We start from the raw sequence: 24,227 nt of genomic DNA, 5'->3' as shown, positions 1-24,227 counted from the left end.
TGAAAACTACAAAACCATGATGAAAGAAATCAAGGATTTCCTTAAATAAATGGAATGATACACCGTATTTGTGGACTGAAAGATTTGGTATTAAGATATAAATTATCTCGGGGTGCCTGGGTGGCTCAGTCGTTAAGCGTCTGCCTTCGGCTCAGGTCATGATCCCAGGGTCCTGGGATCGAGCCCCGCATCGGGCTCCCTGCTCCGCGGGAAGCCTGCTTCTCCCTCTCCCACTCCCTCTGCTTGTGTTCCCTCTCTTACTGTGTCTCTCTCTGTCAAATAAATAAACAAAATCTTTAAAAAAAAAGATAAATTATCTCAGTTTTGATCTGTAAGTTTGATGCAATCCCGATACAAATACCAATAGGCTCTTTTATAGATATCAACAAGCTGATTCTAAAATTTCTATGGAAAGGCAAAGGTACTAAAATCTCAAAAACAAAAACTCTGAAAAAGCACAGTGGGAGGACTCCTGTTGCCTAATTACAAGGCTTGCTTTATCTGCTACAATAATCAAAAAAGTATGGTACCAGTGAAAGGACAGACATGTAGAACATAATAAAAAGTCTGGAAATAGAGCCACAAAAATACAGTCAACTGATTTTTGACAAAGATGTCAAGCCAATTCAATGAAGAAAAGATAATATTTTCAACAAATGCGACTGCCATAGTCCATATTCAAGAAATGAACCTCAACACATGTCTCAGGTCTTAAGCAAAATTTAAGTCAAAATGAATCACAGATCTAAAAGTAAAATTTAAAAACTCCTAGGAGAAAATAAAGAATATGTAGGCATGATTAAGAACAGAAAATACTGAGAAAAGTGACTTTATCAAATTAAAAACTTTTGCTCCAGAAAAACCACCAAGAGAACTATAAGACAAGCTACAGACAAGGAGATAATATTTGCAAATCACATGCCCAATCATTTGTATCCAAAATTTATTAAGAACTCTTAAAACTCAGCAGTTAGAAAAATAGACAACCCAACCAAAAAATTGGTAAAAGGTCTGAAAATAGAATCACCAAAGAAGATACAGGGATGGCAATAAACATATACAAATCAGTCTAGCTGTATTACATGTATGATAACCTCACTGAAGGATGTTTAGGCAATATATATATACACAGACAGATAGATGCAGATATAATTACAGAGATGTTTACATACACAATTTAGTAGATACATATGTATCTCCTAACTCTGTCTATTGGGAAAGCCTAGCAGCAGTGATACGCCTGTAGCTACGACCACATCCAGGGCCCAATTCTCAGTTTCTAAATACCATGCCCCAACAAAAGGAACCAGGGCTTCTCGGACAAAGGACTGATTCTAGTGCTGGGATAGGGCAAGGACAAAATTGGAGTATCTTGTAGCGTCAGAAAGTAGGGAAGCAGTTGAAAAAAAGGGTGGTGCCAGAAAGACACAGGAGACAACCTGAAAGAGATGCCAATGGCCAAAACTGTAACAATCTGAGCAACAAATATAAATAATGATAGTACTAGATTATAATATTCATGAGCCCACAATATAAATGACTGAAAACACTTTAAAATGGAAAAAAAGGGGCAAGTCTTCCTTATGGAAAAATTCCAAATGATATATGTAGAGTAAATGAGGGAAAGAGAAAATTACCATTAGAATTCCACAGTAAAAATCACTGCAGGTGCAAGCCACTGAGGAATGCTAAAATTAGCGGATGAAATTTTAAAAAGCAACAGGATAGTAAAGTATCTCCCCAAGAATATTTATAAATTACTGTGATGATTTTAGCATACACCTACAAATTATTTGATACACCTTACTGTAGAAGGTGGAGCTTAATTTATTTTTTTAAAGATATTTATTTATTTGAGAGAGAGAGAGAGCACGAGAAGGGTGAGGGTCAGAGGGAGAAGCAGACTCCCCACTGAGCAGGGAGCCCAATGCGGGACTCGATCCTGGGACTCCAGGATCATGACCCAAGCCAAAGGCAGTCGCTTAACCAACCTGAGCCACCCAGGCACCCGAAGGTGGAGCTTAATTCTTAAATTCCCTTCCTGTTGAATGTGGGGGAAAAAAATATTAATTTTGCAGTGGAGGAACTTGGCAGCCCCTATTTATAGACTGAATATGTCCTCCCAAATTCATATGTTGAAGCTGTATCCCCCAATTTGATAGTTTTAAGGTGGGGCCTTCAGGAAGTAATTAGGTTTAGATTAGGTCACAAGGGTGGGCCCCTCATGATGGAATTAGTATACTCATAAGAAGGAGAAGAGATCACTCTCTCCTCATGCATGCAAAAAAGCCGTGCAAGCACACAACAAGAAGGTGGTCATCTGCAAGCCAGGGACAGGGTCTTCATCAGAACCCAACCATGACGTCTCTCAGATCTCAGACTCTCTCGGATCTCAGACTTCTCATCTCGAAAACTGAGAAAATATATGTCTATGGTTTAAGCTACCCAGTCAATGGCATTTTGTCATAGAGGCCTGAGCTAAGACATTCCCTCAATCGAGTGTTCAAGAGATTAACATGACGAGTAATAAAACAAGTTGATACATATAATCCCTGATATGATAAGAAGGGCACTTCACCTCTGTGGTATTCTTCCTAAAAATTCATAAATTCATAAAAATTCCTAAATTCTTAAGACTCCACCTCAGCCTAATCATGGGAAAGCATCAGTACAGTGAAGAACTGTCTACAAAATAACTAATCAGTCCTGTCAAGCCCTCAAAAACAAAAAGACTAAGAAACTGTCACAGATCAGAGGAAACTAAGGAGACATGACAGCTAAATGCAACAGGATATCCTGGATTGTATCCAGGAACAGAAAAAAAATGGTGGAAATGGTATAGTTTAGCTAATGGTATTTCAGCAATGTTAATTTCCTAGTTTTGATAAATGTACCATGATTTTGTAATATGGTAAGACATAAGAAGATGTAATACTTTAGAGGAAGCTGAGTGAACAACGCACTTTCTGTACTATCTTTGCATCACTTCTGCAAATCTAAAATTATTGCAAAATAAGTTTTAAAAAACATCAATGGAAAAAATTGCTGGCAATGACTTACTAAATTGTACGACACAATTTTTTAAAAGATTTTATTTATTTATTTGAGAGAGAGTGCACGTGCACAAGCGAGGACGGGGGGGGGGCGGCGGGTAGAGTGTGAAGAGGGAGGTAGACTACTCACTGAGCAGGGAGTCCAATGATGCGGGGCTCGACCCAGGACCCTGAGATCATGACCTGAGCCGAAGGCAGACACTTAACCAAGTGAGCCACCCAGGCGCCCCTGTATGACACTATATTTTAGACAAATGACTGCACCACACATAACCAGAGTGATTTCCCTAAAAAGCAAATCTGGTTATGTTATTTCTTTGTTTAAAGCTTTCTAATGGTTTTTCTTGCCATCAAGAAAAAATCCAAATTCTTTAACATAGTCTGTAAGGCAATGGGAGCCACGATAATCCCTCCCCCCAACTAAATGTCCATGTCCTAATCAACAGAACATGTGAATATGATACGTTACATGGCAAAGGGAGTTGAGGTTGCAGCTTGTACTAGGACTGCTATCAATCAGCTGACCTTAAAATCAGGAGAAAAGCCTCGATTATCCAGGTGAGCTCAATGTAATCACAAGAGTCCTTTTTAAGGTAGAAGAGGAAGGCAGAAGAGAGTCAGGGAGACGTGACTACAGAAGATCCTCAGAGATGAAGCCAGAGGTTGCTGGCTTTTGAAGAAAGAGGTGACCATGAATCAAGGAATGTGGGCAGCCTCTAGAAGTGGGAAAAGGCAAAGAAATGGATACTCTCCCCCAGCCTCTAGGAGGGAATTCAGCCCTACTGACACCTTGATTTCTGCCCTGTTAGACTTCTAACCTACAGATGATGAATTCATGTTATTTTAAGCCACCAATCTGTGGTAAATTTGCTACAGCAGCAAAGAGAAAACGAACGCAAAGGCCCTTCATGATCTGACTCCTGCTTACCTCTTCTACTTTACTGCTCACCACTCCTCACAATGATTTTCAACAGATGCGCCTTAACATACGGCTACGCCACAAGTCATTCACATGGGTCTACCGAAGTTCGATCAGTATATAAAATGTAATTGTGCTAAACTAAAGGTGCCTATCGTTAGGTCAAAGTGACACACAATGATGACCTAGTAGGAAGGGAGCAAAGAAGCCACAGCACATCAGGAAGGAGTATATGCTAGAGCTTTACCTCAAAAGGCCATCAAAGCGGTTGGTGAGTGCAGAATACAGCTGAGTTGCCTTGTAAAGGCTTCTGAAGGGGATCAAATAAACATGTGCTATTTTTCTGAAATTTGCTTTTTTAAAATACAGGTGTTTAAAAAGTTTAATTCCTTCAAGAATGCCACCAACTAAAATTTTAGCACTAAGGTAGCCATGAGTATGAAGAGACTGAGAATCAGTGTTCCACACACATTCCGACCATACTAAATTTTTCTCAAGCCATGTTTGTTCACCCCTGACCCTTCACACAGGCTCTTCCCTCTACCTAGAATCTTCAAAAATTCCCTCCTCCCCCTTCATCTGATCAACTCTTACTCACTCTTCAGATCTCAGTTCAGCTCTTCTAGAAAACATCTGCTAACCCTACAAGTGAATGCCTACTTAATGTTGCATCTACTGTATCTTGGACCACAATTATAGCACTTTTCACATGGTACTTTAATTGTCTGACTGCAAACTCTGTAAGTGAAGAGCCAGTCTAATTTGCTCTCAGCTCTATCATATTCCTAAAGCTTAGCTTAGTGCCTGGTTCATGGAAAACATCCCTATATTTTGAGGGGGGAAAAAAGAAGCCTAGTAAATAATCACCAAATATTTCTGAATCAGGCATTTCCCTCATCATGATGTCTCAACAAGGACTACATGATAAGTAAAATGAAAGAACACAAACCTTTAAGAGCTTCCAGTACTTAAAGCAATTTATACTCTAGTACAAGAATATACAGATCTGAATTTTTTTACTGTGGCATTTTACACATTTTACTCTACATTAATTCAAGTATAGGAACATCATTTGAAACAAAAGGAAAGTAACAATATACTGTTTTTCATTACATCTAAGGTGTTCTGATGCTGCTGCTTTTTTAAACCTACCAGGTATATTAGCTCTTGCTACTATAACAAATTACCACAAACTCAGTGGCGTAAAACAACACAATTTATTATTTTACAGTTCTGGAGGTCAGAAGCCCAGAATCAGTTCATTGGGCTAAGGTCAGTGTCATGGGCAGAGATGGTTCCTTCTGAGGCTCTAAGAAGAGAATCCATTTCCTTGCTTTTTTCAGCTTCTGGTGGCCACCTGTATTCCTTGGCTTATGGCCCTTTCCTCCATCTTCAAAGCACATTACTCCCACCTCTGCTTCTCTGGTCAGTAACTTTCTCTGCTGGCTGTCTCCTCCTGATTCCCTCTAATCAGGTCTGCTGTGATTATATCAGGCCCACCCAGACCCAGGATAATATCCCTAATTCTTAATCGTAGCTGCAGAGGTTTCAAAGATTAAGATGGAAACATATTAGGGGGCCGTTGTACTCAGCTCACCACATCAGCTGTCAGTCGCAGGTTTTCACGTAAGTATACCATAACTTCTACAGTTTCAGTAAAACCAATTTTAAAATTTCACCAATTCTAAGATGCCCCCCAAATTCAGAGCTAAAAATGTGAAAAAAAAGTGTCTTAGAATCAATGAAGTAATATAATTACTGCATCCACCAAAGGGCTGAACTCAGTGACTCATAAAAAGAGCATCAAGAAATTACTGAAAAACAGAAAAACTCAGGTTATATACAATCTCCGAAAAGTTTCTACATTCAGGGACATAATCTCCTTCCAGAGACTAGATTCCCACCAGAGGAAAATTTAATCTATTCTTGCTGTAAACAAGCCAGACATGAAAATTCGAATTTACAAGGTATTTTATGGAATGTCTAGTCACTACACATTTATAAAAAAAAATTAATCATAAGCTCTCTTTAAATAAATGAGTTTCCTCATCCTCTCCCCTGACAGAGAAGTAACATTTTTAATATTAAGAATATTTCCTTCATTAGTCTTTTCCTGAATCACATTTCAATATTTTTTAAAAGTCAGATTAAAGGTTTTTTTTCATTATCTTAAAAAGAATATCAAGGTCAGCAAAGTACAAGCTCCTCTATCCTACAGGGACACATTCATACTAACGTGGAGAGGCAGTATCAGATATAAGAACGTAATTTATTCATCACTGAACTACCAAGAAATAGGTCAATATTCAGCCACTATGCATTTTAGCAATCGTTCTTGTTAAAGAATGACACCAATAAATAGTCACACAGCCCTGACCCTGCTTCCCTGTTATACCCCACAATGCTGGTTCCTTGCCCCAGACCTCCAAGACCTCCTCATGATCCAGCAACTAAAAGACTAATGGCACATTACAGGCTTACTGAATCCTGCTCTGGTGGGATTAATGCTGGTATCCATCCAGTCATCAGTATACATAGTACTGATTTCTGAATATTTTGGATATAGGACTCCTGACAACAAAGTATCAATAATGTTGCTAAAATAAAAATTTTTTACAAGCATAAAAAATGTATGACCACCACAGCCCTAAAGAAACCTGTAATTAGAAGCCCTCGTGATTTTAAAAATGAGGAATTCCTAGGGCACCTGGGTGGCTCGGTCGGTTGAGCGTCCAACTCTTGATTTCAGCTCAGGTCATGATCTCAGGGTCGTGGGATGGAGCCCCCACATCAGGCTCTGTGCTCAGCGGGGAGTCGTCTTGAGGATTCTCTCTCTCCCTGTCCCTTGGCCCCTCCCCCCCCAACTTGCATGCGCTCTCTCTCTAAAATAAATAAATCTTAAAAAAAAGGGGGGGAATTCCAGTCACATCTGGATACGCCGGATTATTCTTTTCTACTGGAAGACTAATAGCTACAAAAGTAACTGTCCCAGTCACTGCTGGCAGACAGAGCCTACAGACAGACACAGCCTATGCGGCCATTTGGGTGAAATCTCACTGCATTAAGCCCATCAGTTCTCCTCTTTGGCTGCCATAATAATGAGTGTTAAGAGTAAAGGGACCAAAAGAAAACCGATACCGGTTGAGAACCTACTACATGCCAGGTACTTTGCTTTCCTCTACATAATCTTACATAATTCTCACAATATCCTGTGAAGTATCACTATCATCGTTTTACAGACAAATGGGGGCATGCAAGGTCACTAATTTATACAGCTTCAAATAGCTGGTAAGTAGTGAAGAAGCCAGGCATTGCAAGTCCCAAAGCTCATTTCACAATACCGGTTTCTCAGAAATACTAGGAAAAACAAGCAAGTTAAGACTTGGCCATTGGCTTAGGCGAGGCATCTTACTACTCCCTCTCACCTCCTACTTCATCCTGCTTTTCCTTGGTTCCTATTACAAGCAGCTTCTAGCATACAATTTTAGAAAACTTGAAACCAATTAAATCCACCTTCCCAGAAGCCAGCTAGCTGAGGTAGATGGGCTATTACAGGCAACCTTCCAAGAGTAGATCTGTTGGAGGGAGGAAGGGCTGGCAGTGGAAGAAAATAATAAAAAGACGGAAACAGTGATTGAGCCTTAAATACAGGAAAGGATAGGGAGAGCTGGCCATACACAGATCCTTTCAAGGGCCAGTCTTCAAAAACAATAGTGAATATGAAGCCAAGTTCACTTACTTTGTTGAATGCCTCCTGCCTGCTGCCCCTGGGAATATGATGAGGAAAACTGAGATAGTCTCTGCCACCTAAAGAATTTATATCCAGGTGTTCTGCAGGAGACGGAATGTAGGGGACTCTCATTTGCTAAGTATCTCATTTTGCTAAGCACCAGGTACTTTAAAAATAACTCATTTAATATAATTCTCTCAACTCTAGAAGGAAGGTATTATTCCCCCCTTAAGCTCAGAGATGTTGAGTAATTACCTCGACAAAACCTGGAGCTTTATCAAAGCCGACAACCTTTTCACTAGCCCACACCTTCTAACAATTCTGAATAGAACATGATCTGCTGTCACATGCAGGGCTGACTGTGGGAGATGCTCTCGTTTCTCAGAAAGTCCACTGAAGACCGGCTCAAAAATCTGGTCTATTTCAATGTCTTTAGGCATCTAGCACTTCAGGGTTTACAGATCATTAGAGAAATGGAAGTGAGATGAAATCCTCTAATCAGTGGCAATGAATGGGGTTTGCAAAAATTATCCCAGATATAATCTCAGACACCAGGGGGAAGGAGTCGAGCGGGAGGAGGACACTGCAAATAACTAATGCAATACACACAGCAACAAAAAATAAAATTTAAACCCAGATAAGAGACACTTGTTTATATGAGGCATGATTTTTAAGATTCTCAAAATATTAATCAGCTTAGAAGGAAATGATGTATGCAGACGGTTACATTACACCATGGCAGTATCTTCACCAGAGGGCCTGATGCTTCTGCTCAGGTATAAAGGAGACTAGGAACCTGAGACACAGACGCTGCTCTGATCAAAAGGAACTTACTCAGACACACGGGGGCAATTTTTATCCTTTTAAATTTTGCATGTGCTCTCAAAGCTGAAGGGTTTCCTATAACTGACCAGATAGTACTACTGAGTGAATGGTATGTTTACATCTTCCATAATGGATCCCCAAAATTCCCATTACTAACTCATCTTTCTCACATTATTGACGATTGAAATGATAGAACTGCCAGTAGAATCATTTCTGGAAAAGGCACATGGAAGAAAGAAAACACATTTCATTTGAAAATGAGCACCATTTGCTTCCTAAAAGTAGAATTAAGCAGCAGTGGTTTACTGTTAAATCCGAGCGCCCTCCCTCCAAAAAAACTTTTTAAAATATCTTTCAAATTAAGTCAACTGGGAAAAATTTTGAAATTACACCATCATATTACCAGGATATTATTTCACCCAATCTTCCCTTCTTTGAGGACTGGGCTTTGGAGAGACTCTCAAAAGGCAGAGTAAAAGTGAAGAATATTCAACTAACACTTCACATGGAAATACAAATAATTCTAAAAGCCCATATGCTGCTCAGTGAAAAACTGAAGTACAGAAATACAAGTACACAAAAGGAAGTTTAAGAGAAGTATGTCACAAACTCAAGTCAAATTATATCTTCAAGTGAGTGGGGTAAAGCATGTGAGCAGTTAAACCTAGAAAACAAAAGTGATAATGAAGTCTCAGTTTTCTGCCTATTCCCTACCCTTTGCAAAAAAATGTCAAAGTCTCTAAAAAGACTTTCTACAGTCTCTTAATAGAGAACTGGACCTGGAATTAGGAAGACTGAATTGGACTTGGTGTAACAAATGTTTAATGAGTACCTGAACATACAGTGGTGACAAGAGAGACAAAACTGCTACCGTCACAAAGTTTACAGAGGAATTGGTGAAAAACATACCCACCTAACCTTTCTGGATCTTGACTTCATCTATAAAATTGGAGTAGACCAGGTGTTTTTCAGACTGCACTCCAAAAACACCCGAACCTCTACCTCTATTTAACCATAAAAGCTCTGCTTTTTTTTGATTTCTCCATCAAGTGCTCTATCTACTATTCTTTTGGAAAAATAAATGTTTTTTAAAATGTTGGATAACCCCTAAAATAAGCGATCTCTAGCTATCATTCCAGTTTAACAATTCTGTTTCCCATAATGTCTCATACGCACACTTCTGACCTGTTTCTTTTCACCATGTCTGGAATTCCATAGAGACACATTAAAAGGCAAACTATTTCATGTACGGCTAAAGAATAAACCAAAAACCCAAAGGACGGTTTAATCTTTATCTATAAATGCCAACACAATGTAGCAAAAATTATTTTTTCTAAGATTAGCAAAATAAAAACAAAACCAGATTTGATCTTGTTACTTCTCTACTTAAGCTATTTCCTTCTACAAAAACAACAAAAAAATTGACCCTACTTCATCCTTTTTCTTAATTGAGGTATAACTGACATACGCTCCATTAGTTTTCAGTATACAACATGATTCAATATTTGAATAAATTACAAAAATGATCACTAGAATAGTAAGTGTAGTTGTCTGTCACCATACATAGTTATAGATTTTTTTTTCTTGTGATGAGAACTGGTAAAATTTACTCTCTTAGCCTCGTTCTTTATATTAATTTCCAGATTCCTTGGCAATGACATTTAAGGCCTTTCTGCAACTTGACCCCTTTTTAAGCATTCCCTTCAGCTTCAATGCCTTGGGTTCTCCCTATTACCCAGCACACTTCTTGCCTCTTGACAGCTTAGTTTCTAAACATGCGTTGCACTTTGACAATTTGAGACTTTTGTTCATGCTGTAACCCTGCCTCAAGACAGTCTTGCCCTCCTATCCCGACCCATGAAATCCCTCAAGGTCAGAACGAACTCGCATGTCAACAAAATAAAGGTGAATTTAGGAGGAAGGCAGGGATTCTGCTTTCTACTAGGCTAATCTTAGGTACCCAATTGGTAAACACGCAAAAAATGCTGAAATGAACTATGTTAAAGTAATGATTACAAACAGTAGAAACAAAGCACCATCCTCGATATTTGGCTTCTAACATTCTTACGGATTTAATATCCTCATTGTAATATCTTGGCATTTCTTGAGCCTTCACAAAATTTGTAAGGCTAAGAGCAATATTTGCCACTTTAAAAATCATGCACTAACAAAATAATGTATACCCAGAAAATCAAGAAAAGACAATCCTTGGATCTCTGTTAAAACATGGGTTTACAATATTCCAAAAGACTTGGAAACTTTTCTTAAATAAACATGTGCTAGTTCCTTCACACACAAAACTGTTTAAAAACAAAACAAAAACAACAATTTGTATCAAGTTTACAAGGACAAAAACTGCTCAGAAATGCCCTTATGTATGTTCAGGACAGGAACACCAAACCTGCAATACTGTTCACATTGCACGCTAGTAAACACCGACCACTGGAAGTAAAGCATGTAATAATGACAAGGATGGCTGATCCAAAGGATATTAAGCCTAAGACATCACTTTTACGAAAAAAATTCAACTTCTGAGTCTCAGGATAAAGGATACTCATGTTTGAAAAGCATCAGCTGAAAAACTACATACTGGCTGAACTCATTTATACAGCCCATGAATTTTCATTAACAAACTGGATAAAACAGGTCAGTCCAACAACTGTGTGAAAAGTACCAGTGTAGTTTGGTTCTCTTACAAAATACAGGGCATTTTTCTCAAGTAATTACTTTCGAGGGTTCTCCTCTAAACTACTATCAAGTTTATAACGCGAGTTCCCCCTTCTCCGGCCCCATCCACAAACATTCAGATCCCAATGCTCAGGAAATAAATATCCTAGAAATGATCATTTTTCACTTGAACCTCCTGCATACTAAAAGCCTACGACCTCAGCATGAAAGCCGCTTTCAAGCTGCACCAGCTGCTGCCTGTATGAAGGCCTTTCTTCTGTCAAAGCGGGGCCAACTCTGGCACGCTTCTGTGTTTCTGAAAGTGAAGCTGGGGCAAAAGCCACCCGGATCTAAGGGTATTCGTTTAAATCCGTCTAACACCTACTCCCTTTCCAAGACGACAAGCAAACTCCAAACGCTAGCGGAGCCGCCGCCGCAGCCAAGGGCAGACCTCGCGGCCGAAGTGGGTCAGCGTTACGGTTACACTTGTGTTGCACATTTACACCCTTTTGTCTACAAACTTGAGCGCTAACTTAAGTTCCCTTGAAGGCAGCGTGCTCGCTGGGCCGCAGAAATCAAAGCAATTTTCCCGAGACGGGAAGGGCACAAACCGTGCAGCTCCATGGCTACACCAGGCTTCCCCAGACCACGCACGCTGCGGCCTCGGCTTTTCGCCGGCCAAAGGGTCGCTCGGGGCAACTCGCCTGCGCTCAGGCGGGCTAGGAGGGTTTTTAAAGCGGACCTGGGCCCCTCCTTTTCTACCTCCCGTACTAATCCCGGGCGCTTTCGGGCCTAGGGTCACATTACGTAAACAGCCCCGGCCCCAGCTTTCCCAGGTCGGCCCCCGCCCCCGCGCCAGGGCGCCCCTCCCCCCCGGCCCCGCACCCCGCGCCCACCCCACACACAGTCCGGCCCCTGCGCGGCCACCGCCCCGCGCCCCTACCGCCCGCAGCCCCCCGCCCCATCACCCCGTCCGGCCCGGCCGGGTCCGGTCGGCCCTGAGCGGCCGCGCAGGCTGCCCCGCCGGCGCTAGGCCGCGCGCTGCGCTGGGGCCGCCCGCCTCACCGTTTTGCTGGTGCGGCGCCGGGCCCGGGCCTGCGGACGCGGCGGCTCCTGAGGCGGTGGCTCCGCCAAGCTTGGGCGGGATCCGGGCGCTGGCGGCCGGATGAGGGGACTCGGCGGGGGCCGACATGACGGCGCGGCTGGCGGCGGCGGCTGCGCTTCGGGGAGGTGGGCGGAGGGATGGGAAGGCGGGGCCGGAGAGGCGAAAGGAAGAGGAAGGAACGCGCCCGGCGTCACCGAGGGAGTCGCCCGGGACCGCGGCCGGGATGCCGGCGCTGCGCACCGCGGAGCCTAGCGCGGGTGCCGCGACCCTGCCTCGTGGCCCGCCCCGCTCGGCCGTGCTGCGCGCCCCAAACCCTGAGTGCGGAGTTCCAGCCTCGGGTCGGTCCTCGCACCGCGGGCCTTGGGCCGCCGCCGCAACGCCCCCTGCAGGCCAAAGCCCGGCGCTTTCAGGCCCGAGGCGGGGCCCGGGGCCGCGGCCTCACCGCCAGCCTTGCGACGGCGGGTCCGGTCCAGGCGTAGCCACGGTCGCTGTGAGGCGGGAGGGATGGACCCCGGTAGGAGAAGGAAACCTGGGCCCGATCCCACCGGTGCGGAGGCTGGGCGCGCGGCGAGCCTGGCCCGGCGGTGTTGGGAGGGGGATCCGAGAGCCGCGGGGTGACATCCGGAGCCCGGGGCCACGCTGCCCCGGACTGACCCCACCCACCCTTCCTCCCTTCCTCCGAAAGAGAACCCTAGGTTCGGTTTTGGTTCTTAATCTTGAATTTTCCCCTCTTAATGTTAATTCTAAAAGAAATATGGCATTCAGGGTACCTGAATTCCCAGGGAATTCTAATCCTCGGCAAAGGAGTTGGAAACATTTCTCTTTGATAAACCCAAGAATCGAAATAAGAATGGCATTATTCTGAACTTTTCCCACTGACTTAAATCTAGGGAAGAGGAAGGAGAAAATAGAGTAAGAGAAACTGGAAGACAAATTTTATCTTCTTCATGATTTTTGCCAAGGGTTGCTTCATTCTGTTGATGTTTAGAAAAGAAGCTATAGCATCCAAAGCAAAAATTCAGTTTGCTTTCTCTACATTGAAATCTTTGAATCCCTGATCTGTCCCAGCATGCTAACTGTAAAGCAAGTCTTGGACTACGTTAGCCAAGTAGTCTTGCCATCTTGGAATTCTGAGAACGCTACCATCGTTCTGTATGAGGAATGAAATTGCTCAGAAACATCATAGAACTCGAAATGGGATCTAGCAAGATACTTCTGGAGTGATAAGTCTAATTTACTGAATAATTATGGAACTCATGTAGTGTGTTCTGGAATAATGCAAAGCTTGCCCCTCGTTTTTGCCATAAATTAACGGTACTTGGTGCTTTAATGCACCACGAATATGATTTCAGTGGTTGGATTTGTACTTTTGAGTTTTAGGATTTTCAAGGATACATCATACTCCACATAGACAAAAGGGGGAAACTCTTTTCCACAGCATTCGAACCTTTTGCACAGAAACCTAAGCCCTAACATGAGCAGAAGATCACACTCTGCTTTATTAAGGAGATTACATGGTTATGGGTTCCAACACTTCCCAGGAGTTCTTTGAAAAAAGGATTAGAAGAAAAAGCCCTGGATTAAGGGCTACCATTATGAGCGTAAGGGAACAACTAGGCAATTGGCATTCTGCCCCTGAATGTATTTTCCTGGGTATAAGGAGACCATTTTAATCAGAGGTATGTGGAATGAAGGTGAGCCCTATCACTTTAGGGGAGACTTCTAAAGAGATGGACTGGGACCATAGGTTTCAGCAGATCTTCCCCATAGTCTTTATGACCTAAGCTGCTTCCCCTTGTCCACTAATTCACCGTAGTATTTTCTAGAATGGTTATAAAAATCTTTTGCATGTCAGGTCCTACAACCTTTATGAAAATATGTTATTTCACTCCATTACTTTTAAGTTCCATGACTGCCATCAGTGAAGAAAAGGAGGGAAAGGATGAAGGATTGAATGAATATTTAACCATGTATCAGGCACTATACTAGTTACTTGATACATTTAGTCCTCACAGTTTTTCTTATCTCCATTTTACCAGAGGAAACCAAGACTTTAATAGAGTTCAAGTCATCTTAGTAAAAATCATGAGCCTATAAATAGCAGAACCATAGATCAAACCAAGGTCTATTTAGCTCCAAAATCTTTGCTCTATTCACTACAGACTATACTGGGTTCCTTTACATTTTTCTTCACAAACCTATGCTAATGATGATGTACTGTTTTGCTTGTCAAAGGATTTTCAGTTTTACATATTTAAAATTTGTTCCAGTATTCTTGAGAATGGTGGATCTCAAAATGGTTGAAATGCAATTTATTAGGTCCCACCCAGGACCTACTGAACTCTGGACAGGGCACCCAACAGCAATCATTCCTGGTGATTCTGACACACAGGAAAAATAGGAGAAACACTGCTTTTGAATAGCAAAGTTAAGCTGAAATGGTTCGTTGTTTGTTTTACATTAGGAGGTGATGCTCCTTTTCTTCAGGACATCTCTTCATTTTTTTTTTTTTTTTTTTTTTGCCAATCATTAAAAGTCATAGTTTTTAAATGTGTGAATGCAGTGCCAGAAATGCCAAATGTGGTAGTGCCTGTGTCAATTCTGACTGATGGGCAGGGTGGAGGCAAATGCTGACTCCAAGTCTGAGTTCAGTGGGAGAGTGGTATAATTGAAATGAAGCCCTTCTGCAGGTACAGGGACATTTTTTGCCAAGTGTAAAGTTCTGACACACGTGCCACTATTTGTCACCCTCAGCTTATGACTCCTATTCTCTACAACAGAGGTTGCAGGAGATTTTGCAACTAAAGACCTGTGTGTATCTCAAAAGATGATAGTCCAGTTCTTTCTTTATCGTAGCCTGGCTTCTCATCTTCCTCAGACAGTTTGTTTTTATTCTCTAGCTTTTAAATCCTGTTTGATCTTAGTGGAACACCTTTTCTCTTTTAGAAGCATTCCCTATTAAGGTGTCCCTCTCCCAAAATGAAAAACAATTTTCTTCTTTCTCTTCCTTTATCTGGTCTATTTACACATTTACTGCATTTTTAGTAGGCCCATGCTTTGAGTAGCAAGGTTATGTTATGTGGTTGTTTATGTTTATGTCATTTAACTATCACTTAAGTCTCGAACATCTAAGACACAGCTAAATCCTAAAAGGAAAAAAATGGGATTGTTAGGCAAATAATTACCACATAGTCAACCTGTGCACAAAAGTGCATGCAGGAAATTCTCTCAGCTTCTTATTTAGAATATTTGGCTATTATTTTAGATATACAGTACTGTCATTTCTGTACTTATCCAGCCTATACCCAGTTAGAAACAACAAATCACAAGGCAGGGGAGGAGGTGCTATTGATAGAGGCACATTGAAAGCAGCAATTACTGTTGGCAGAATAAATACAGGAAAGACAAGAAAATTGGTAAAATGGGAGAACTGAAAATGCACAGCAATCTGAAGCAATTAAATTGAACAACCTTATATATTCCACTGGGAACATGATAAACATAGCCCACAAGTCTTCCATCTGAGAATTTCTAACCTGGTATTCTAAAGGGAATTGAATGAATGGAATTCTCATTTACTGAGCACCTACTATATAACTTGAAATCTCTTTAGGACATCTCTCTCTCTCTACACATATACACACACAGAGATGTTCGGGAGACAGCAGGGATATACAACCTATTTTAGAACCTTAGAAACTCTTTTATGTGTGACCAGGTTAGGTTCCTAAAGCCCCGCCGTTCCTAAGTCCCAATATTTGTAAGTCCAGAGTAAGTAGAAATGTTTACCCTCCTAGGCCACGTATACATGTCCACCAAACAGAAAGGTGGGCCAGCCAGCTCTTTGAAGCTTTAGAAACAAGCTTACTCTTCTCTTTTTTTGCCTGTAGCAAATTATAAAGTGGTGCCTATCAAACTTTAATGTGTATATGAATCACTTGAGGAAATTGTTAAAAGGAAGTTTCTGATTTGGGGATGTCCTGAGATTCTTTTATTCTTTCTTTCTTTCTTTTTTTCTTTCTTTCTTTCTTTCTTTCTTTCTTTCTTTCTTTCTTTCTTTCTTTCTTTCTTTCTTTCTTTCTTTTCTTTCTTTCTTTTCTTTCTTTCTTTCTTTCTTTCTTTCTTTCTTTCTTTCTTTCCTTCTTTCTTTCTCTCTCTCTCTTTCTTTCTTTCTCTCTCTCTCTCTCTCTTTCTTTCTTTCTTCTTTCTTTCTTTCTTTCTTTTGATTCTATTTATTTATTTGACACACAGAGGGAGAGAGAGAGAGAGAGAGCACGTGAGTGCACAAACAGAGGGAGCGGCAGGCAGAGGGAGGAGGAGAAGCAGGCTCTCTGCTGAGCCTGATGCGGGGCTTGATCCCAGGACCCTGGGATCATGACCTGAGCCGAAGGCAAACGCTTAACCTAACCGGCTGAGCCACCCGGGCGCCCTGAGATTTTGCATTTCTAATGAATGAGCTCCCAGGCAATGCTGATGCTGCTGGTCCTGGCATTTCCCTGACTTTCTACAGCAGCAGTACTTTCTTAGGCCTTTAAGATACTGAACCAGCTCCTAATGGGTTAACGGCCGCCCAATGGTGACACTGATCATCTTGCCACACATTCAACAGTGTTTGCATTTTGGCAATTATCTTTCCTCTTGCTGATCATTGTCTGTTGTAGGAAAAATGGTGCATTAGCTCAGGCTGCCATAACAAAATATCATAGACTGGGTGACTTTAAATAATAGAAATTTATTTTCTCACAGCTCTGGAGGCTGGAAATCCAAGCTCAGGGTGCCAGCATGGTAAAGCTCTGCTGAGAGCTCTCTTCCTGGCTTGCAGAACCCGGCCTTCTCATTATGTCCTCACATGACAGAAAGAGTGTCTCTGGTGTCTCTTCGCTTAAGGACACCGGTTCTATCAGATCAGATCTCTGTCCTTATGATCTCATTTAACCTTAATCGCCTCCTTAAAGATCTAGCTCCACTACAGTCACGTGGGGTTTAATGCTTCAACATATAAATTTGAAATGGGGGCACAATTCAGTCCATAACAATGGCATGATTCACTGTTTGCCCTTCAGAATTATCCCAACTTTCAAATGGTTTGTCCCAATTCACTGTATATTTAATTATTATGAGTTTTCATTCCTAAATCCCTTTATCTTCAAATGCTTACTCTAAATACCTTCAAAATTCTCACTGCTCTCTCACTGACTTTAACGTTGGGATTAATATTTATAAAATACATTTTAAAAATGGAAACTCAGAGGCACCTGAGTGGCTCAGTCAGTTAAGCGTCTGCCTTTGGCTCAGGTCATGATCTCAGGGTCCTGGAATCAAGCCCCGCATTGGGCTCTAAGCTCAGCAGGGAGTCTGCTTCTCCCTCTCACACTCCCTCTGTGCTCTCTGTCTCTCAAATAAATAAAATTTTTAAAAAATATATATAAACTCATTATAGGTTCCAAACTAATAAGAAGATGACCTAGATCAGAACTTCCCAACTGAAAAGCTAAGGCACACTCTGGGCCACAGTACATTGAAAAATGTGGCAGATATCAATCCTCCTCAGACAGTGGGACAACTGAGGGGGCTTGTAGGTGATCCCCAGCCTAGTCTCCTTTGGCTGCAACATCCTTGTGTGTTTGCCCCACAGAAACACTCTTATTTTCTAGCTGGGCTAGGCCATGAAGGGGCTAGGAAGGGCTACCTGCCACTAAAATTACTGTGCACAATCTTTAGTGCCATCTGCTGGAAGCAGGCAAAACTGACATACTGTTGCTCCAGGAGGTAGATTTTTATTTATGAAGTGATGTAAGCTAAAACATCCTAAGAAGGGGTGTTTCGATATTACAGATTTAGTTAATTTTTTTTACTAGTTGAAAGGATAAGCTTCAATTACATAAAAAAGTCAACTGTGTGAAACACAGTTCTCTTCAAAACATGCCAGATTAAATATGTCAAACACACCAATTCAGTTAGGACACACATTTTCAAAATCACTACAATGATAAGGTTTTTAAGAAACTTGACATATAGAGGCACCTGGGTGGCTCAGTTGGTTAATGTGCGACTCGTGAGTTCAGCTCAGGTCATGATCTCATGGGTCATGGGATCAGGCTTGCTTAGGGTTCTGAGCTTGAAGGGGGGGTGGGCGGGGAGGTCGGCTTGAGATTCTCTCTTTCCCTCACCCTCTGTTCCTCCCCCCACTCACGCATTCTCTCAAATAAATAAATAAATCTTTAAAAAAAAAAGAAGCTTGACATATAAAAAATGTGCAATAATTTGTGCATGGGTGGCGGGGGGAGGGCTAGACTAGAGAAGATGAGTCTAACTTCCTAAAATATTAGAAAGCTTTCTTCCAAAGAGTGATAAGTCTGTTGTTTCAGGTGTCAGAACAAGGACAAATGAGTTGAATTTTGATACATGAGCTACGTTCAATCAGAATTCTGGGAGTTCTGAAAAAGGTATCCTCACAATGGGAGAGAAATTCAACTACATGTGCTCCACACTTGCTCCCAATTCCAGCTTCTGTAACCTGTCATTCTATTTGCTACTTGGATTTCATTTAGTTTGACATTTTCAATAATTACAAAAATGCTTATTAATATCTTTAAAGTCTTTAAAAGCATATCCAACTAAAATTCCAACAAAATTTAAATCTCTGTTGTGGGCTGAATTGTGTCCTCATAATTTGTATACTGGAGAGCAAGAATTTCTGTCCCCTTCAAGGTCCTCGCTGGACTAAAAATCAGATTGACATGAAGCAAATTCACAGGAGAAAATAAAATTTAATAGCATGTGTACAGGGAATCCACACAGGCATGGAAATTCCAAAGACCGCAAAATGAGATATACTTGTCATTCTGGACTAAGAAGGGGGGTAGGGGCTTGGGACTTCAGAGAAAAAGGAATGTAATTCACAGGAAGATAAGAAGAGCAGATGTTTGGTAATTAGATGTTTGCCCTGCCACATAGATGGGTCACTCAGATAAAATTTATCTTTGCTAATACCCTTATTCTGGAATGACTTTCCAATTTAGATTCTTCTATGTAGTTAAGGGAGGGGCAAAAGTTTCTCCTGGGCTCGCAGGTTCTCCATTGACTACAGCTCAAAATAATCTGCATGCCAAAGAGACACATTCTCAAGGGGCCTGTCAGAACCCCTTCAAACCCTATCACTAATAACTCAGAATGTGACTGTATTTGGAGATAGAACCTTTAAAGAGGTAATGAGGTCATGTGGATTGGCCCTAATCAATTTGACTGGTGTCTTTATAAGAAGGGATTAGGAAACAGATTTGTGTGCCCAGAGGAAAGACCATGTGAGGACACAGCAAGAAGGCCACCATCTGCAAGCCAAAGAGAGTCCTCAGCAAAACCAAACCTGCTGAATCCTTGATCTTGGACTTCAAGCCTTCAGAAGTATGAGAAAAGAAATTTCTGTAGTTTTTTTTTTGTTAAGATTATTTATTTGAGAGAGAGAGCACAAGTGGTGGGGCAGAGGGAGAGGGAGAGAGAATCTCAAGCAGACTGAGTTGAGTGCAGAGCCCGACACTGGGCTCCATCTCACCACCCTGAGATCACCACCTGAACCAAAACCAGGAGCTGGATGCCCAACAGACTGCACCACCCAGGCGCCCCAAGAAATTTCTATTGTTTAAGCCACCCAGTCTGTGGCATTTTGTTATGGTGGCCCTAGCAATCTAACACAATGTTCTTCCTGTGGGGTCTTTTTTCCCACTATATTTTGTTCAAGGATTGAAGTAGATTTTCTTTATTTTCTTGGCTCATGATTTCTTTCTTTCTTTTTTAAAAATATTTTATTTATTTATTTGACAAAGAGAGACACAGCAAGAGAGGGAACACAAGCAGGGGGAGTGGCAGAGGGAGAAGCAGGCTTCCCGCGGAGCAGGGAGCCTGATGCGGGGCTCGGTCCCAGGACCCTGGGAACATGACCTGAGCTGAAGGCAGACGCTTAACGACTGAGCCACCCAGGCGCCCCTCATAATTTCTTTCAAAAAGGATTTTTTTTCTTATAACAACTTTCTTCTTCACTAACGAAAAGTAGAAATCAAGTAGATTCCTATACACAGTTGCTGTGTAATAGACTAAAGTCCTTATCACATTCTAGCAAATTTATTTAATATTATGGGGGTTGAGCTATAGGAAAGTTGGTATGGGAGAGGTTTATTTTAAACAGGAATTTCTCCCATGAGATTTTCTCCTTTTAAATATAACAACATGGGTAATATTATTCCCCAGAAATTCTCCAAGAACATTTCTCTTGGGGAAAAAAAAAAAATCCAGGAAGAGAGAAATATACATTCTAAGGGATGCTACATACTTCTCACAAAGAAGAGAACAGAGAGGCCTCTCCCTGTCCTCTGTGTGGCTGGCGTGTAGCTATACAAGACTGATGGCTTCTCACTTTTATACCATGTGGGAAGAAGGTAGTGAGCCAAGTAGAAGCAAAACCGAGAGAACAGCATGGAGGGATTGAGGCGTTGAAAGAAGAGGAGAATTTTAACTGTCATGAGTAGTGAGGAAATATACATAGAGGTGTTGTAGGAAGCTTTACTTGTTTTTTTTTTTCTGTGAAAGATTTCTGTATTACATCTTTAAGTAAACCTACTAAAGATCTTTATTGTTTATCAAAATTAGTCTTGGGGTGCCTACATCTTTAAGTAAACCTACTAAAGATCTTTATTGTTTATCAAAATTAGTCTTGGGGCGCCTGGGTGGCTCAGTTGTTAAGCGTCTGCCTTCGGCTCAGGTCATGATCCCAGGGTCCTGGGATCAAACCCCACATCGGGCTCCCTGCTCAACGGGAAACCTGCTTCTCCCTCTCCCACTCCCCCTGCTTGTGTTCCCTCTCTCGCTGTGTCTCTTTTTGTCAAATAAATAAAATCGTTAAAAAAAATTAGTCTTATTATCTTTGAGTGAGATTCCCCACCGAAATTGGATGGATGGTGCCCAGTTGTAGACTGCAAAAACTTCATCCAAAAGGTATCTCTAAGGCCTAGCTGTTCTTATTTCCTGGATCTGGGAGATTTCTGATCTATGAGTGAAGTGGGGATTTCCTGTCTACTTTCGAAGACAAAGAGTTCTTAACCTTGTTCTCCATGGAACTCCAGTAGAGCTATATAAGTTGTATAGCTGAAACCAGGTCATATAATCCATGTACCTTCTCTATAACCAAGGCAGAGAAAGTCAGTGGGTCTGGTATCTATTAGTTTTCTCCCTAGCTTAAGTTTGGAAAATATGTGCTTTGAGACACACTCCAGGCTTAGGTAACATTTCTTCCCTGTGTATGTGTGTGTGTGCTTGCGCTGTGTATTATGTTGTTACTGTAATCAGCCAATGAAGAAAAAGTAACAAAAAATTATAATGGCTGCAAATACACGAGTTTGTGTATTATGTTGTTACTGTAATCAGCCAACCAAGATAAAGTAACAAAAATTATAATGGCTGCAAATACACGAGTTTCTCATAGATACAAATGTAGTCATTTTGATAGTTAATCTGCATGTACATAAACAAAAGGCATAGTCATAATTTTGTCCCATGATCATTAGGCATAAATGATAAGAACTGTATATAAATCACTATGGTTAGTAAGCCACATGTACACTTTCAAAATAAGGGAAAAGTTGGATTAAAAATAATAATTGTTGCCATTTTGGGGCACTTACTATGTGCTAGGCATTGCTTTAGGTATGCTAGTATATTAAGTCCACAAAATAGTAGACATTTAAAAAATACTTCTTTTTTTTTTTTAAAGATTTATTTATTTATTTTGAGAGAGTGAGAATGAGAGAGAAAGAGAGAGTACATGGGGGGGGTCAGAGGGAGAAGCAGGCTCCCCACTGAGCAGGGAGCCCTATGCGGGACTCGATCCCGAGACTCCAGGATCACGACCCGAGCCCAAGGCAGTCGCCCAACCAGCTGAGCCACCCAGGCGCCCTAAAAAGTAATTCTATAGGAATGCCTGGGTGGCTCAGTCGGTGAAGTGCCCGCCTTCGGCTCAGGTCATGATCCTATGGTGCTGGGATCGAGTCCCGCATCGGGCTCCCTGCTCATCGGGGAGCCTGCTTCTCCGTCTGCCTGCCACTCCCCCTGCTTGTGTTCTCTCTCCCTCGGACAAATAAATAAATAAAATCTTTAAAAAATAATAATTCTATAAATAAGAAATCTGAAACTCAAAGAGATTAAGAAACTCACCCCAAGATCACAATTATCTCAATAATTCAGTGAGTGGGATAGGAGATGGGAGAAGTCACAAAGAAAGGAGGGAGGGTTGCCTGAAAGACTCCAGAATCCAAAGTACAAAGGTAGTTGATCCAGTCTCCGGTAGCTAATGATATCCATTGCCAAGATTTTCTCTTGTATGCTATAACTGAGTACGAAAAAGTATTTCAGGCATATTGAGGAATGCCAGTTTTAATTCCTCCCCAGCCAAGAAGTTTCAATAAGCAGATTGCTGAGAACTTAAAAAAAATATGTTAGCAAACTACCCAAGCAGTGGTGTTCCGTACCATTTTGTTTCATGAAAAAAATCCCAGAAAATGTAAGCTAGTTAGCTCACTAAAAACATTCTGTCGTTAGCATGTCTTTCTAAATTTTTTAAAATTGGGCTTTTTAAAAAGCCCAATATTTGAGGCTGTAAGATGCAATAGCCCTCTTCCATTTAACAATTAAGTTTAAAAACAAATTAGAAAGTTCCACCGCTGTCTTTGGGTTTATCTAATTTTTCTCCGCTTTGTGGTATAAAGTGTCGGTGGGCTTCCATCGCCATCTGGTGGACAATGTATAGATGTGCTTTGACTTGAGAAGATCCTGGACGTGAAGAGGAGTCGGATTAATGAGAAGAGTTTTATAATGCAATGAATATGAAAAGAATGCATGGGAATATAAACACAAAATGGATAAAAAATAGTTTATTTCCTGGTAATTATAAAGGGGAATCACTTTTTAAGTGTTGGATCACAAAGTAGGATGATACGGAACGGAAGTAATGAAAATATTCAACTGATTTTGCTAGAATTAGAGTCCTTCAACTCCACGCTCCATAGAATATATCACTCCATAAACAATCCCAGCACCATGGACCAACTTAAATAAGATGTTTATCCAGTGGTCTTGTTTGAGAGGACAGGAAGTTCTGTTTCTATATCCATTTTTATTTCTATAATCCCAAGCTCTTACTCCTAAAATCTCAACATAAAGGATCAACACTTTTTTTGGTAAGATTGCCCTATTTCCTTTAATTTTAAAATACAGATAAGCCTTAAAGTGTTAGGGTGGAGATGTGGGTGACAGAGGGACAGCAGTATGAAGTGCTGGGTACTGAGTTGTTTCAAAACCCTGCCTTTCAGCACAATGACCTTGGTGGTCAGATGGGCCGTGGAACACTTTCTGGTCAATAAGTTACGAATTAAGAGTTTAAAAGTCCATATGATTCTAGGAAAGTACTTAACAGTTGACAACAGACAGCAGAGTAGATGGAAAACTCAGGTTTTAAAAAAAATTAATTTCCTTTGTTATTTTTCCATTAATGAAACAAATGAGACAGATCTACAGCTGGCTCAATGTCACCTTCTCCCATAATAAATATAGGACAAATGGTATGAAATGTGATAAAATATAATAAAATTGTTTTTTTTCCCAGTCTCACTTAAACACATTTAGCTATATAAATACATGCTGCCTTTCAAAACCTGTCACTGTAGGCAATGATACGTTGCTAGCATGCAAATACAGTAGAAATCATAAACCTCTATTTGTGTCCAGCTCAGTGCCTTCGCCTGGGGGCCACACTTCACCCACTGGTGAGCCCCTACTGAGCAAGATGGGGACTGCCCAAAAGGCCTCAGCCCCATAAATGGTCATATCTGATGTGACTACGGGCAAGTTTTAGGCCCATTTGAGTCCCACAAGTCACATTCA

General features: G+C 41.3%; 1 protein-coding gene across 5 annotated transcripts in view; it reads right to left on the bottom strand.

Annotated features, from left to right (window-relative positions):
• SEC24B (SEC24 homolog B, COPII coat complex component) overlaps positions 1 to 12,528 on the bottom strand; it is an 86,973-nt gene extending 74,445 nt beyond the window's left edge. For all 5 annotated transcript variants that reach the window (XR_003520677.2, XM_027598265.2, XM_027598266.2 and 2 more), the window contains exon 1: positions 12,260 to 12,528. Coding sequence is in view for 4 of the 5 variants with exons in the window: in XM_027598265.2 (XP_027454066.1) it covers positions 12,260 to 12,386 (127 nt within the window). In the remaining variant the exon portion in view is untranslated. The remainder of the gene's footprint in view (positions 1 to 12,259) is intronic.
• Between the last annotated feature and the right edge of the window lie 11,699 nt (positions 12,529 to 24,227).

Source organism: Zalophus californianus, chromosome 2 (genome assembly GCF_009762305.2).
Source record: "Zalophus californianus isolate mZalCal1 chromosome 2, mZalCal1.pri.v2, whole genome shotgun sequence".
Taxonomy (NCBI): domain Eukaryota; kingdom Metazoa; phylum Chordata; class Mammalia; order Carnivora; family Otariidae; genus Zalophus; species Zalophus californianus.
The sequence above is the reverse complement of the archived record's forward strand: the minus strand, read 5'-3'. Positions and strand labels throughout refer to the sequence as shown.